The sequence below is a fragment of the Penaeus monodon genome, chromosome 11 (assembly GCF_015228065.2).
Source record: "Penaeus monodon isolate SGIC_2016 chromosome 11, NSTDA_Pmon_1, whole genome shotgun sequence".
Taxonomy (NCBI): domain Eukaryota; kingdom Metazoa; phylum Arthropoda; class Malacostraca; order Decapoda; family Penaeidae; genus Penaeus; species Penaeus monodon.
Window position 1 is genome coordinate 24,943,390 of NC_051396.1, and position 15,000 is coordinate 24,958,389.

Sequence of the window (15,000 nt, forward strand, 5' to 3'; positions counted from 1 at the left end):
CTCTGAATGCGACAATACTTTTTTCAGAAATAAATACATTGAACTCTCAGAATGATACACAGAGCAAATCGTCATCACAGTCTATTACCCCAGTTCAAACAATGAAGAAGTCAGATAACAAAAACAGCCTGACTTCTTGCAAGACTGAGTTTGTCGATAGAAATGGCCTAGAAAAGTACCTGAAGAGCTTAAGCATACCATATCAGGTACAAGACCATGAAGAAGTCTTTACAGTGGATGCCCTCATGAAGAATGTGGGAGTAATGCCTGGCCTACACATGAAAAATCTCTTTCTGAAGGACAAGAAGAAAAACCTGTATTTGCTTTCAGCACGACACAATGCTGAGGTTTGTCAGTGATTTTGACGGCTTTTTTGTGATAAATATTAATGTATTATCTGAAATGTTTGCCATCCCATGGGTATCAGCATTTTTTCTGTATGTGGGCTTTTTGTTTGTCAGATAGTCATGGTACTTCAAACCTAATTTTAATGCTTTGTGTGTCTGAATCATATTGAGTCTCAACTGTGTTTGGGTTATATTTTGCTTCAAGTTGTCTCACAAAGAAAAATATTGCTGTTGTCACTCTCTGTCTTTGTTTTTTATATAGTGTTTAGAGATTGGTTTAGAAATATATAGCAAGGTTAATGTCATTTGGTTGATTTTCTTGCTGGAATGGGTTCATTGACATTTACAATTGCACATAAAGCAATTCTGCTGTAGACTAGCTTTCAGTTTAGGAAGGACAGGGAAGAAGAAAAATTGGCTAATGTTTAAATAGTTTACTTTTTTATACCAAAAAACTCTGCATTTTGATTGTTGTTTTTTGTGAGGAAATAAAAAATGGACTGTATTGTCATGTGTGGGACCTCCCACAAGTGCACACATGACAGCCTCCATTTTAAACTAGTTCTTGCTGATCATTTTCCTTATCTCTGAGAAAACTAATGACAGCAAGTAAACTTAAAAAAAAAGACAAAAGAAAAAAAACTCATCATACTAAAAGTACACTTAGCCGTGTCATCCTCTGCCCCACACCACCAAAGAAAATTCTAGAAGAATGAATGTTAGTAGTTGAGAAAGAAAAGGACTTGGTGCAGGAAAGTAAAAGATAATGCAAGAAGAGTTGCAGTTTTTTGTGGCTAGTTGAAATTTCTTGGGAGATGATAAATGCAGTAATGGGCATTTTTTTATTAGGTCAAGACACATTTTAATGGTCTTGTTTTATTTTATACAATAATAAAGATTGTCAGATTGAAAGACAATATCTGAAATAAGTTTGATAAATAGAAAATATATTCCATAGGATTATAATTTGCAGTTATGTGATTACCTAAAGAGTTGAGTGGCATTTTATGTCTAATACTTGCCACTTACAAATATCTGTAGATGACAGACAAGAAATGAAAACAACTTTTTTATAAAGTATAATGGAAAAAGCAAGATCTAATTTTTAAAATTATAAACCACACCACTGCTCCTGTCATTAACATGGTAAATAATTTTTAAACAAGTTATTATATAGACTGTTATTTAGTACTAAAAATTTTATTTCTCATTTCAGGTAAAGCTCAGTGAAGTTGGAAAACAGTTAGGCACTAAGGATTTAAGATTTGGAGATGAAGCCATATTGTACAGCACCCTTGGAGTAAAGCAAGGGTGTGTCACTGCCTTTGCACTCCTCAATGACCACAGTCACCAGGTCAAGTTCCTACTGGATTCAGAAGCATTTAACGACTGTCACCCTTTCGTCAACTTCCATCCCATGTCGAATGCTGCAACATTAGGCGTGGCACCAAAAGACTTGAAGAAATTTTTGAATGCCTCTGGACATGAACCAACATTGCTAACATTTAATTAAAATAGCCCGACTAAAATTTTTTAAGAGCTATGAATTAGGTTGATTGGGAAAGCAGCTTTAAGCAGTCATAATAATAAATAAGTGCATAGAAGTTACGTTGTTTTCTAAAGAGTTTTTAAAAAATGTGTATACATATATAAATATATATATAGATTATATGTCATGGTTGTATAGAGAAAATCACATGTAAGAGGTTTGCTGTTTTGAACATGTTATTGATTGTCAAATTTCACATTTTTTCCCCATTTTAAATGTGAGGGTGAAAAAAATTGTGTATTGCTTAAGTCCATCAAGATTCCATGCAATACTATGCTGTATTACAATCCAAATTGAATTAGGGTTTTGTTACACTATGAACTTTTCACTTATTCTTAATACAGTGACTTGATATTTGGCTTCCACTGAGTAATAAATTGTTATTTATGTCATATTCTTTCAGTACCTGATAATCCCCAAACAGTATGAAAAGGATAATTAAAAAGGAAAAAAAGCAAGCATATATGTGGGTTTGCAATATAATTTATTATGTTGTTGAGCAATAACAACAAAAACATATTTAAATAAAATCTGCACTCACTGAAACATTTCTTTGTCACAACAGAGAGAAAACTTGAATGAAAGACCGTAACTACCTTCTCTTCCATATTCAGTAAAACATTATCCATTAACATGGGCTCCATTTACACAAGAAGAATGGCTGTCATATCCTTTTTTTAAGTAAACCATTTATTACAGCTTATTACTATTATTTCTCATGTTACGCAAGCTACATGTAACTGACCAGCAGATGGCATTTCAAAACCTCCTCACTGTAAAAACTACAGTGGCTCTACCACCACCACAATTGCTTATCAAACCCAAATTACAAGGTTTGCAATACATGAGTAATCAACAGAAAGTTTTTTGTCATGGCAGGCATTATTTACTATCATTAGTTTTTACTTAAAAATGCAAATAGGAAGGCTTAAGTCTCTGAAACTTATAATTTTGCTGCCATATCTTTACAAAAATAGTCCCCATGCTAATTTACAATTTCTTATAAATTAATAGCTCTTTATATTCACATAAAAAAATCTTATATACACATGAGTACATTTTCTGATGCTGAATAACAATTGAATATTTACTGAAGATCAGAGCATTTAATAAGCAGCTTAGGCGAAAATGCACTGAGTAATATATTAAACATTCTGTATGTCTTCCGGTAGTTTTAAAGTTTAAACACTTTTGCAGTACCTAAAGAATGGCCATACATGTAACTGTTACTTGTTACATCTGTTTGTTTATCAATTATGAACACAGCCAGATTATATATGAACAGGAGATTAAACTTTATACAGGTATGGCTTACTACATAGCTTTTTGCTCTCTTTTTTCATGTTTTATTTGTATTTATTTATTCATTTTTTATTTTTTATTTATTTTGCCTGTGCATTTTGAATAATGATACTAAACCAGAAAAGGCCCAAATGAAAAGAGAATTGCTTGAAACAATAACTGCACTAGTGTCAAATTAAAGTGTGACATGTAAATTAACTGTTGCCTAACTGAAATGGTAAAACTTGTGACTAAGTAAATCTGCCAAGCAAGATATTAGCCAACAAGGTCCTGATAACTCAGTAGAGACAAAGAACAAAAAGGAAAATTTTAATGGCTTTTCTTAGATTTAGAATAACACCGCATATCTATATAAAAAAAAAAAAAAAAAAAAAAAAAAGTAGTGCATAAAATCCTGACTGTAAAGTTGCAACACTACTAACCATTATATTTGCCATTATAATGAAGCCTGTTCATTTCCATCTCAGGTACTAGCAAGATGGAAATACAAAAAAATAATAGCCTTTACCTGCAACAATAGGAGAAAAAATACTATACAATATATAATACTCCTATTTTGAAAGAAAATATTATGCAAATCCCAAATTCACAACACCTGATTAAAAGCTATTAACTAGGCTTAATCATGCCCTCTGTACTAATTTTCTTATACCTGCATGCAAAGCTGGACTTATAAATAACCTTGAAATAAGTTCTTGCAACTGAGCTCTCCATAATCATCCGGGGTCCTTTCAGTAGTATAAAAATAATAATAATGATGCTACCTTTTCACAATAATAAAAAAATAAACACAGTGCTTATTTATCCTAGTTACCCATAAATGCTGATCTTACTGGACGCCATTCGAAAACTTCTACTTCATCCATCATTAACAACGGTGCCTGTCTATAACTGCTAATGTGTCTTAGTTTAGTATCTGAAAAATAAAAATAAATAAATATAGGTAAATTCTTTATACAAACTCATTATTTCACTTAATGACTAAGCAGAAAACATCTTATTTGCAAGGAAAATTACTTATAATCATCACAAAATCTAACTACATAATAATTAAAATCCAAATACTGCTATTCACGTGATGATGATAAAAGTGAGGCACTCCTCAAATTCTAATAAAAACTTTTCTGCTCTTAGAAGTTTGTATGCTCACAGGAACTGATAAGTTGTATAGTGCTGTAAAGCACCAATTTACTTAATGAAATGCATATATGCAGAGGGCAATTTGCTTAATAAAAAAATTCTGCTGTGCCAACATTTAAGGTCATTAGTGCTGTATGCAGAATGGAGAAAAAAACATTTATAAAATTTCATTCTGAAATTGCTATTTCTATTTCAGTACGCACAAGGACAATCACAATACAGAGACTTCATTCACAGACCAAAGACCATGTAACATTGGACATTTTCTCTCTTAATCCTAGGTCCTAGGTACAAATTTTCCTGAGGTTCAAAATAAACCTATTTCAAAACTTGTCTAATCATTTCATCTAATATACAAAAGATTTTAATTCTTCCATTGTCCTCCCTCAAGTTTTATTAATTCCTTAAACTCCTCACTTGATACTATATATCCCCAATGATCTAATCCTTTATCTCTCTTTCTGTCTCCCTCCCTTCTACATACTCAAGACCTCTTTCTCTCTCCTACTTTCTTACTCACTTTCTAACTAATGAAACCTTTCAATCCAGACTTGTTGACCCTACAATGATGGTACCAGAAATCTCACAGCATCACCGATTCCAGCCATTGGGCCTGGGAGTAAGCTACATCACTTGACTCGTTCTAGAGCGTTGTGATGCCTATAGCTGTACTCGTCATGAGGAGTTGGTTTTTCATGACATCCATAACAAATAACTAACCTGAGTAACAAGTCCTGCAGCAATCGTAGCTCCTCTAATCCTCAGCATGAACCGACCCAGTTCTTTATAGTCACGGAAGAGCTCTAAACAGAGAGGCCGAGTGAACTGGATCTCTATCAAGCCGGCAGAATTATTGACTAGAGCACGAGGCCGTTTCTTGACAATTTGTCCTGTTGTCTTGTGGACTTGAGAAACCAACTTGCGTATTTTGGCTGGTTCTGTGAGTGACTGGTAATGGAAGTCAACCTGTAGGGTAAAAATAAATACTACAATTCATACATATCAAGATAATTAATGCATAAATATATCATATTTCCTTATAACCTTATAAGCTATTATTTTTGATGTTTATCTCTTTACTATTAATGTTACTACAGCTGTTATATTAGAAACACTGAATAATCCATGGCTATTTCCCTGGTGCCAACATATACCAAACCCTAACCAGAGACAGGTAAAGTTTCAACTAAGAGTTCCCTGCCTGAGTTAAGAATACTGTAAACAGAACAGAATGTACTGTTTTAGGTTATAATGATGTATTACCTGAGTTCCTTCAATTAGTGGGACCTTAATATTAAAGAGAACTATCCTTGCTTGCACCCTTGTGGCAAGTGGAATAGGTTCTGAAGGATCACACAGGAAGTCGCCAACGTGTAGCACATTTGGATCCACACCAGAGATTGTAAGTGTCACGGGGTCACCTGCAAATGCAGTTGAAGGTTCGGCATTCTCCACCTGGACACCTGTTTGAAAAATAGGATATCAACATCTGTATATATAGGTATTTCTCTCCCAACAGTTGCTCTATAGAATGAGTGATTCTGATAAGAAAATCTCTTATACCTATATTTTTTATTACTTTAGGCATAAGATAGATTTTCAAAATTAAATATTTTCAAGACAAAATGTACTGAAACTCAGGTGATGGCAAATAAACACTACTACCTTTTTTTAAACAAAATATAGCCATTTTTTTCTACTTTTAATCATTATTTTTCATCTACAGATGTTATATATTCATACCAAACTTTAACCACTTACCTAGCTTCACCCTACTTCCACCTCAACTTCATTACCTATTGCATAATTTGTAAAATTTACATCACACCTCAAATAATGAAAGTATGGTTGTGTGTATAGCAGATTTTCTATTGTTCTGCCTAAACAAATATTTCTTGTAACTCATACTTGTATGCATGTATAAATATTCATCCAGTAATATAAAATACTGATAATAATAATAACTTTCATTTCTTCAAGACTGAAGAAAATTGTTGAAAATATTTTACCACAGATGATGAGGAATTTTGTATTTTGCAAATAGGTGAATAATTACCTTTCACAGTAACTACTTCTCCTGGAGGAAGAAGTAACAATCGGTCGCCATTCTGCACATATCCAGTGTCAAGCTTTCCTCCAACACACATGTTTGACCCTTGCCCTTTATACAAATCACTTATGCACATCCGTACAGGGCGGGTTACTGCACGCTCTGGGACTTTCATCTTGTCTGGATGTCAGAAAATTTGTATTCACATCTACTTTCAGTCATTAACATTATGAAGTGGATGTCACAAAATACGCATTCACATCTACTTTAAATCATCAGCATATATACATCATGAATCCATCAAGAGTATTAATCAGCATTACTCAAAACATAAAATAGTAAAATGCAAATGTAAATCCCCAAAAATTTCACTCATATATCAGTACTTTTATCAGCTAGGATTTACCAATAGCTTGCAGAAGAGTAGGACCAGTGTACCAGGAGTTCAAAGCTTCAATAGTGCTTGGCTTCACCAAGTTCTCACCAGACAAACCCGAGCAAGGTACATAAATCACGTCTGCATCCTTGAAGCCAACAGTTTTAAGGAAATGTCGGAGACTAGTCTTAATTTCCATAAAACGTTCTTGACTCCAGTTGACGGTATCAAGCTTGTTAACTGCTACCGCTAACTGTGTCATGCCTAAAATATTGAGAGAAAGAAAAAAATAGACAAATGAACAGATAAATATATAATTCAGTATTCATAACAATATTACTGTAAGCATAATAATGTTATATATATATACATATGCATATATATATATATATATATATATATATATATATATATATATATATATATTTATATATATATAAATATATATAATATATAGATATATAGATATATAGATATATAGATATATAGATATATAGATATATATAGATATATATATAGATATATATATACATATATATCTATATATATGATTATATATACATATATATATATATATATATATATATATATGTATTATATATATTGCATATATGTTATATATATTACATATATATTATATATATTACATATATATTATGTACATATAGTATATAATATTTAATATATATATATATTATATATAAATATAAATATATATATATATATATATATATATACATATATACATATACATACATGTATATATGTATGTATAAATATAAGTATATATGCGCGTGCGTGTGTGTGCACATAGGTAAGGTGATACAGTTTGCTAATGTAAGGTTTGATTGTCAGCCCAGATATGGCCCATTTTATGTTGCCAAATTCTGTTGAAGCAGTAATTGTACTGCTCATTCTTTATATAATACATTTTGAAATATATTGGTGGAAATTTTTCTAAACAAGGGTTTTGTCCCGTAAATGTGCTGGGTTTTATAAAGGAATTATGTTAGGGATGTTGAAGTACATCCATATCTCCTTTGGTCCCCTAAGCCAGGACACAGAAGGAGGTCCATAACAGTAAAAGGGTTAAAACATTCAACTAAGACAGCATGACTAAAAACAAATACCAATTCAATCTCTACAAAAACTAAACTCCTCCCTCACCTAAGGATCGAATCAGCAAGGCATGCTCCCGAGTCTGACCTCCACTCTCAAAGCCAGCCTCAAAAGCATCTGTGGTTGCATCAACAACTAAGATTGCAACATCAGCCCTTGCTGCTCCAGTGATCATGTTGGGAATGAAGTCCTTGTGACCAGGAGCATCCAGCAAAGTTATTTTCTTTTTATCTGACTCAAACACCCTTTGTGCTATGTCAACTGTGACACCACGAGACCTGAAATTTTCAATGTGAATATTACTTGTCCTGGAAATTATAATTTGCACCAACTCCAACACACTACTGACCATGAATTTAATGGGCTAACTTGGGGAATTAATGTGTTTAATGCTTGACTCTTGCAAAAGAAGGTAAGTTCCATAATATGCATAAACTGAATGCCTTATTCATTACAAAAGGAAAAGAAGAGGAGGAGGAGTAGTAGAGAATAGGAAGAGGAAGAGAAGGAGGAGAAAGAGAATTAAGGGAAGAGAATATCTGGAGGAGGAGGTGTACAGGAAAGGAAGTAAAAGGAGGAGGAGGGGTAAAGGAAAGAAAGATAAGGAAAAGGAGTAGTAAATGAAAGGAATATATGGAAGAGGAGGAGGAGTAAAGTAAAGGAAGATAGGAAAGAGGAGGACAACTATTGGAAAGGAAGATGAGGAGGAGGAGGGGTAAAGGTAAGGAGGAAGGAGAATATCAGTAAAGGAAAGGAAGAGTAACAGAAAAGATGAGGAAGAGGAAGAGGAAGAGGAAGAGGAAGTGGAGGAAGAGCAAGAGGTAAAGGAGGAAAATGGGGAAGTACAAGAGTACGAGGAGGATGGGGAATGGGGATGGGGAAATGAGGAGGAATGTGAAGTAGTAAATGAGGATGACAACAAAATTGATGATAATTATGATGACAATGACAAAAAATGTAACAGTAAAGATTAATAAAAATGACAAGAACATGAATATGCAGTATGGAAGAAAGTGAAAGCCACCTACCTTTCTTCCTCTGTGTCATCCAAAACCCAAGCATACATGAAAGACTGTTTTCCTATTTTCTTGCTCTCTTGCTCATATTTGTGCATCATCCTCTGACCAACATTGCCCTGTGAAAACATATATTAAAAGAAATTTAGCACACTTTTTAAGTAAGTAAAATAAACAGTAAAGCAAGAGGGTGAAAAAAAATAAAATTAAAAAAATAAAAAAATAAATGAACAAATGAATGAATGAATGAATAAAAGAGAGAGAGAGGAAGGGGGAGGGGGAGAGAAAAGAGAGAAATTGGGGGACAAACACTTTACCTGAAGATACAAGAGATGTCCCATGAGGGTTGATTTTCCAGCATCCACATGTCCTACAACCACCAGATTGAGTAAGTCCTTTTCTCCACCTCTCTGCTGCTTGTAACACATCTCCACATCAACTGCCTTGTCTCGGATTCTACAAAAGTGCGATAATTCTAAATCACATGAAAAAACAAAAAATTATATAACAATAAATGCTTTGTCTGTACAAACTGGGAGGTCTGCAACTGGACCTTCTGACTTACCCTCACCTCCCCATCTTAAAGGGAGACAGTTAGGGGCATTAGCCTGCTAGTGTACAAACCACAAGGTAAACCTTACATGGAATCAATAGGTCAACAAATGCAATGGCACTTTTCATCCCTAACATTTTCAGGGTAAAGTATAAATAAATAAGTTAATCAACATCATATGTAGCAAGCCTAACAGTGGTAGTCTCAAGCAACTGCTGTAGCCTCTTGGTCTTGATATTCTAGCAAAGACTAACATGCCTTCTCTGGCATGAAACCTTGGACTAATTCCTTACATGAAGATAATTTGCCAGTAGGATGAAAAATATGTTACCAGAGAGCGTGGGTGGATACTCATGCACTACCTTACTCCCTTACAATTGCCTGCCATCCTCAATCAGTGGGTGATGACCAAGTTACTGTGTTTATTGAAAAGAACAAGTAAAATGCAAAAGTGAATTAAAGCCTTGAACCTCTTACAGTATGTCATGGTATTTCATGCACTCAACTCCATTGAACATCTTTAACATTGCTGATTTTTTATATGGGGAAAACAAGTTTTCTGAAGATCTGAATTTGTCAAAACAAGCCTGCCAGATTATTAGTTTGTTCAGGAATATATAAACATTCAAACAAAAATAAATGTTTGGTTCTTTACAAATATTTCAGATAATGAACATCAAATTACTTTTAGGATACCATATAATCAAGCAGACTGATACGAGTCAGTTGTCACTTTATAATTTAAGTGCATTGTATGGACACCGTACACTAAAATCTTTTTTTTCTATCCACAGTATGACCTGCTTAGATGGGGTCATTTAACCCACTGGCTATGGGTTTATGTACTGTCCACTATATTTTTGTATGTTGTTGCACACAGATGGTTCCATAAGTGTTCAGCCTCAGGTATAGCCCTAGTGACTATACCTGAACTCCCCATTCCCTGAATTTGTGGATTTTTTTTCTAAATAATATTCCTACCAATAATGTTATTAATATTGGTATTATGATTAAAATAATGTTATTAACCCAATAATGATGGGCATCTCACCAATGAGACACTTAATTAAGTTCTTGGCTTAATCTCCAAATGGGTCGCCTGCTGTGCGGCCCTCATGCACAAGTTCCCAGCAGCAGGCACTCACTGCTATAGTACTGCCCAGAAATTAGGATATTTTTCACTGAGACGTATCCATTGTGGATGGGAGAATTCAGTGTAAAATTACAGTGAATATAGCAGGTATTTATGCCATCTCCAACCATCGGGTCAATATAATAACAATGACATATACCTCATAGTGAACATGAAACACTGTGAAACATAAATCAGAAACTCAGAGCCCAATACATGTCTTGACCAATCAGCTTCCAGTTGGCTTCCTGTGAGAGAAATTGATAGACATATCTGTCTGATCTGACACAGAGGGTACAAAAACTGTCCCCAAGGAAGCAAGTGAAAACTTGCATGATAAATTTGTCATACTGGCCAATATAGGGATCACTTATCACATTCCTTTTACTTATCAAACTTACTTTGCTGGGGTCCTTGCAACAGTTGGAGTTTCCTTCTCTCTGAGTTTGTCCTTCTCTTTATCTTTGTCTTTATCTCGCCAACCACGCACTGGTGTGTTCGAACGTGACCTCTTGGACTCTTGCTCATTGATGCTCAGGTTGTTCTCTGCTGCTGCTCCTTCTGTTGAAACGTTTTGGTTAAATTAAACAAATGGAAGCTAAATAAGCCTAATAAATAACAACTGCAATGTCAGTAACTTTTTAATTTACTTACTTCATGGTATTACTAATCAGATATTTCACCAACAATCATCCCCCTTATTCACGTGATGCTACTTAAATCACTCATCGTAATCTCATATTTCATTTTTCTCCATTTTACTCTCTTTGTATCATTTCTCAAATTCATACTACTCTTTCTCTTTCTCCTTAAATGTGAAAACATACTAACTTGAGATGCCTATATAATTATATATCAGAGTAGCATGGAAAAGAGAGAGAAAAAAAAAAACTTTTAATTATGAGGAAAAAAAACAGCAATACATGGATAAGAGTTATTAAATAAAGACAACTTTGGTTTGCACTAAAGGACCAAATTCTACAGATCCAGCTACACCATTCTAAAGACATAATGTAATAGCACACACAGACCTCACAAGGTCCTTTATTTATTTATTTTTTTTCATTTACTTCTTCTAAAATACAAAACAGGGTTTGTTAGATCAACCACAAAAAAGTTAAGTTACTGAAATTATAGTGAACCAGCATAATAAGGAAATATGTCTAACCAAAAAAAAAATAAACAAACAAAGAGTGAGCTCAAATTATCTAATAAAATAGCATACAGGTCTGCACGGAACTATGCCATGTTTATTCTAACATATTATCTACGTAGCACAATATCCATCTTATAAAAAAAAAAATTCATGATCTATCACAAACATTTAGAAATGTATTAGGCAAAATCAAAAATTCACATAATGTAAAAAGAGCAAACTCTAGCTCCAAATCACCTAACTACACCAAAACATTACAAATACAATGATTGGACTCACCATCATTGCTCAGCACATCAAACCCTCGCACCACTCTAGGTGTATTTCCATTCTTATTGGGTGTAGCAACTACCACTGGAGTTGCAGCCAAATTGCCAACTGCTTTCGAAGCTGGTGTCCTCTTGCCTTGCAAAGGAGCACTTTTATTTGTGTCTGAATTGCGTGACAGGGAGAGCTGCTCTACATAAGCGGAAGCTGTCTGATCATTACCTGGGTGAAAGTATCAATTGTTTAAAGACAAGAGCATATTACTGGTAATCTACTGTCTGAGCAAATACTTAAGCTTTTTTTCTTTTTTTTTTATTGCACTACCTCCCTGAATTGAATTAAAGAAATGTTGATTGAAATTACTTGCATTTAAAGAGAGGAATCCTATAATAGAATAATACAAATATAAACAAAGGTATAATTAAGACCTTACCTTTCACATTATCCCTCTCTGCCCTGTTACTGAAAGGCTGTGCAACTGCAGCTGCAGCTGCAGCTGATGCTCCCTTATGTAGGAGTGCATTAAGTGAGGCCTCCAGCTCAAACTTGTTTGCAATGATGGTTTGTGTAAGTTCTCTTTCGCTATACTTATCTCCTAGAATATTGTGAAGTTCGTCCATGATCGATGACAACCGAACCTAAAATAAACGTTTTAAGACTTACCACATGTGCAATAAAGAAAAGTATAGGATGCAAAAAATAAAATCTATAAATCTCCAATCTCATTTTATTCTGTGACAAAAATAAGATAATAAATGAAAATGAGAAGCAGTATATGTGTATTATATATATATATATAAATAAATATATATATATATATATATATATATATTTTATATATATATATATATATATATATATATATATATATATATATATATATATATATATATATATATATATATATATATATATATATAGTATATATATATATATATATATATATATATGTATATATATATATATATATATATATATATATATATATATATATATATTATATATATATATATACATATATATGTATATTATATATATATACATATATATGTATATTATACACACACACACACACACACACACACACACACACACACACACACACACACACACACACACACACACACACACACACACACACACACACACACACACACACACATATACATACATATACTGCTTCTCATTTTCATTTATTATCTTTATATATATATATATATATATATATATATATATATATATATATATATATATATATATATATATATATATATATATATATATATTAGAGAGAGAGAGAGAGAAGAGAGAGAGAGAGAGAGAGAGAGAGAGAGAGAGAGAGAGAGAGAGAGAGAGAGAGAGTAGAGAGAGAGAGAGAGAGAGAGAGAGAGAGTAGAGAGAGAGAGAGAGAGAGAGAGAGAGAGGAGAGAGAGAGAGAGAGAGAGAGAGAGAGAGAGAGAGAGAGAGAGAGAGAGAGAGAGAATTTGTTTTATATAAAATTTATATATATATATATATATATATATATATATATATATATATATATATATATATATATATATATATGTATATATATATAAAATTTATATATATAAAATTTATATATATAAAATTTATATATATATATATATATACATATATATATATATATATATATTTGTATACTCATATTTAAGTATACTTAAAAAGAAAGAAAAAAAAAAAAATATTGTAAATGCATTTGTTTTTATTTTCATAAACACACATGTATCTTTTTAACAGTGTTCATCACCACTGTAATAAGCCTTTAAAGGAGTATCAGCTAATAAGAGTACCACAGCCTACCTCATCTTCTGTCGACAGGGGGGGCTTTTCATAAGTGGAGGAATCATGTCTGCTCCTATCCAGTGATCCAGGCTGATAAAAAAAGAATATAGTAATTTGTGAAATCTCTGTGAACTGAACTCTGAAATTCTATTAACCCTGTCCATCACTAAACTTCATCACAATCAGTGAGAATGAGATAAACTTTTTTTTCCCTTAGCTGATTTTTCTGTTGCTCTCATCAATGTAGCCAACTGTAAGTTATAAAACAAAATCAATCTGTCCTGCTGCAAAGATCATTTCTGGAAATCAACCCAGAAGATGCATTTATAAACACTACTGCCCTTTTATCATCCACAAGTGCTTAATGACCAACTGATTACTTATAAGGCAAGACTTATACATATTTCTTATTTTTCATTAGTTACTGATATTAAAATAATAATAATGATAACAGTAATAATAACATTAACCCATGCCATCATGTAGTCCAAAATACGGGCATTAGGCTTACTTGATTGACAACTGGGTGTGTAGCTTGTAGGTCAGGTGAACATGAACACTTGTGTGCAGTGACAAGACTCCATGTGCCCCTTTGCATTTTTTTTTTTTTTTTTTTTAATCATTTTCCAGTGTCTATATGTCATTTGATTTGCTTTATAATATTTTGTTATTTGTGTAACTTTTTTCACACAATACTAAATTTTCTCTAATATAACCTGCGCCACTAGTCACAACAATGAGGAATACGATCTTGAACATGAAAATAGCATCCTCCCTAGAGCTAGTGCTCTTCCAGATTGTACATTCCACACGCATTTATTGATGGGAATAATGCAAAAGCCCCTTCCTAAACACCAAACATCTAATCACCTTCAAAGAACTTTGTGCACTCGTGGTGACTCAAGTTCAAATCACCCTGGCACAAAGCTAAATTTTCCCATGATGGCATGTTCACAAAGCCCACCCCTCAAGCCCAATTTTTTTATGAACAGGTCGTCCAGATTGCAGTGGTTAACCCCATGTCATTAGGATGGCAAGAGAAGATGCTGCTATGTTTTTTAGTTTACTGATAGTCTCTAAACATAGATGACTCCACAAGTTCTTAATCACCAAGGGGTCAATTACTAGTCCTACCTAGCTAACCTGTTTGCCCTTTTCCTTAATTTTTGGAAAAATTGGTTTCTTGG

General features: G+C 33.1%; 2 protein-coding genes across 3 annotated transcripts in view; one reads left to right on the forward strand and one right to left on the reverse strand.

The window, feature by feature from the left end:
• LOC119578855 (prolyl-tRNA synthetase associated domain-containing protein 1-like) overlaps window positions 1-2,286 on the forward strand; it is a 3,926-nt gene extending 1,640 nt beyond the window's left edge. Inside the window, exons 2-3 of the mRNA XM_037926508.1 lie at window positions 28-347; window positions 1,564-2,286. Coding sequence (XP_037782436.1) covers window positions 28-347; window positions 1,564-1,860 — 617 coding nt within the window. The 3' untranslated portion in view covers window positions 1,861-2,286. The remainder of the gene's footprint in view (window positions 1-27; window positions 348-1,563) is intronic.
• Window positions 2,287-2,361: 75 nt separating this feature from the next.
• Window positions 2,362-15,000, reverse strand: part of LOC119578853 (HBS1-like protein) — a 19,499-nt gene continuing 6,860 nt past the window's right edge. The window contains exons 4-16 of one of the 2 annotated variants that reach the window (XM_037926505.1): window positions 13,832-13,903; window positions 12,441-12,645; window positions 12,020-12,229; window positions 11,416-11,424; window positions 10,986-11,145; window positions 9,217-9,355; window positions 8,912-9,018; window positions 7,932-8,161; window positions 6,795-7,028; window positions 6,395-6,568; window positions 5,602-5,801; window positions 5,059-5,304; window positions 2,362-4,114 (exon numbers count right to left, since the gene is read on the reverse strand). In XM_037926505.1, coding sequence (XP_037782433.1) covers window positions 4,103-4,114; window positions 5,059-5,304; window positions 5,602-5,801; window positions 6,395-6,568; window positions 6,795-7,028; window positions 7,932-8,161; window positions 8,912-9,018; window positions 9,217-9,355; window positions 10,986-11,145; window positions 11,416-11,424; window positions 12,020-12,229; window positions 12,441-12,645; window positions 13,832-13,903 — 1,998 coding nt within the window. In that variant the 3' untranslated portion in view covers window positions 2,362-4,102. The remainder of the gene's footprint in view (window positions 4,115-5,058; window positions 5,305-5,601; window positions 5,802-6,394; window positions 6,569-6,794; window positions 7,029-7,931; window positions 8,162-8,911; window positions 9,019-9,216; window positions 9,356-10,985; window positions 11,146-11,415; window positions 11,425-12,019; window positions 12,230-12,440; window positions 12,646-13,831; window positions 13,904-15,000) is intronic. The other variant, XM_037926506.1, reaches the window with a different exon arrangement.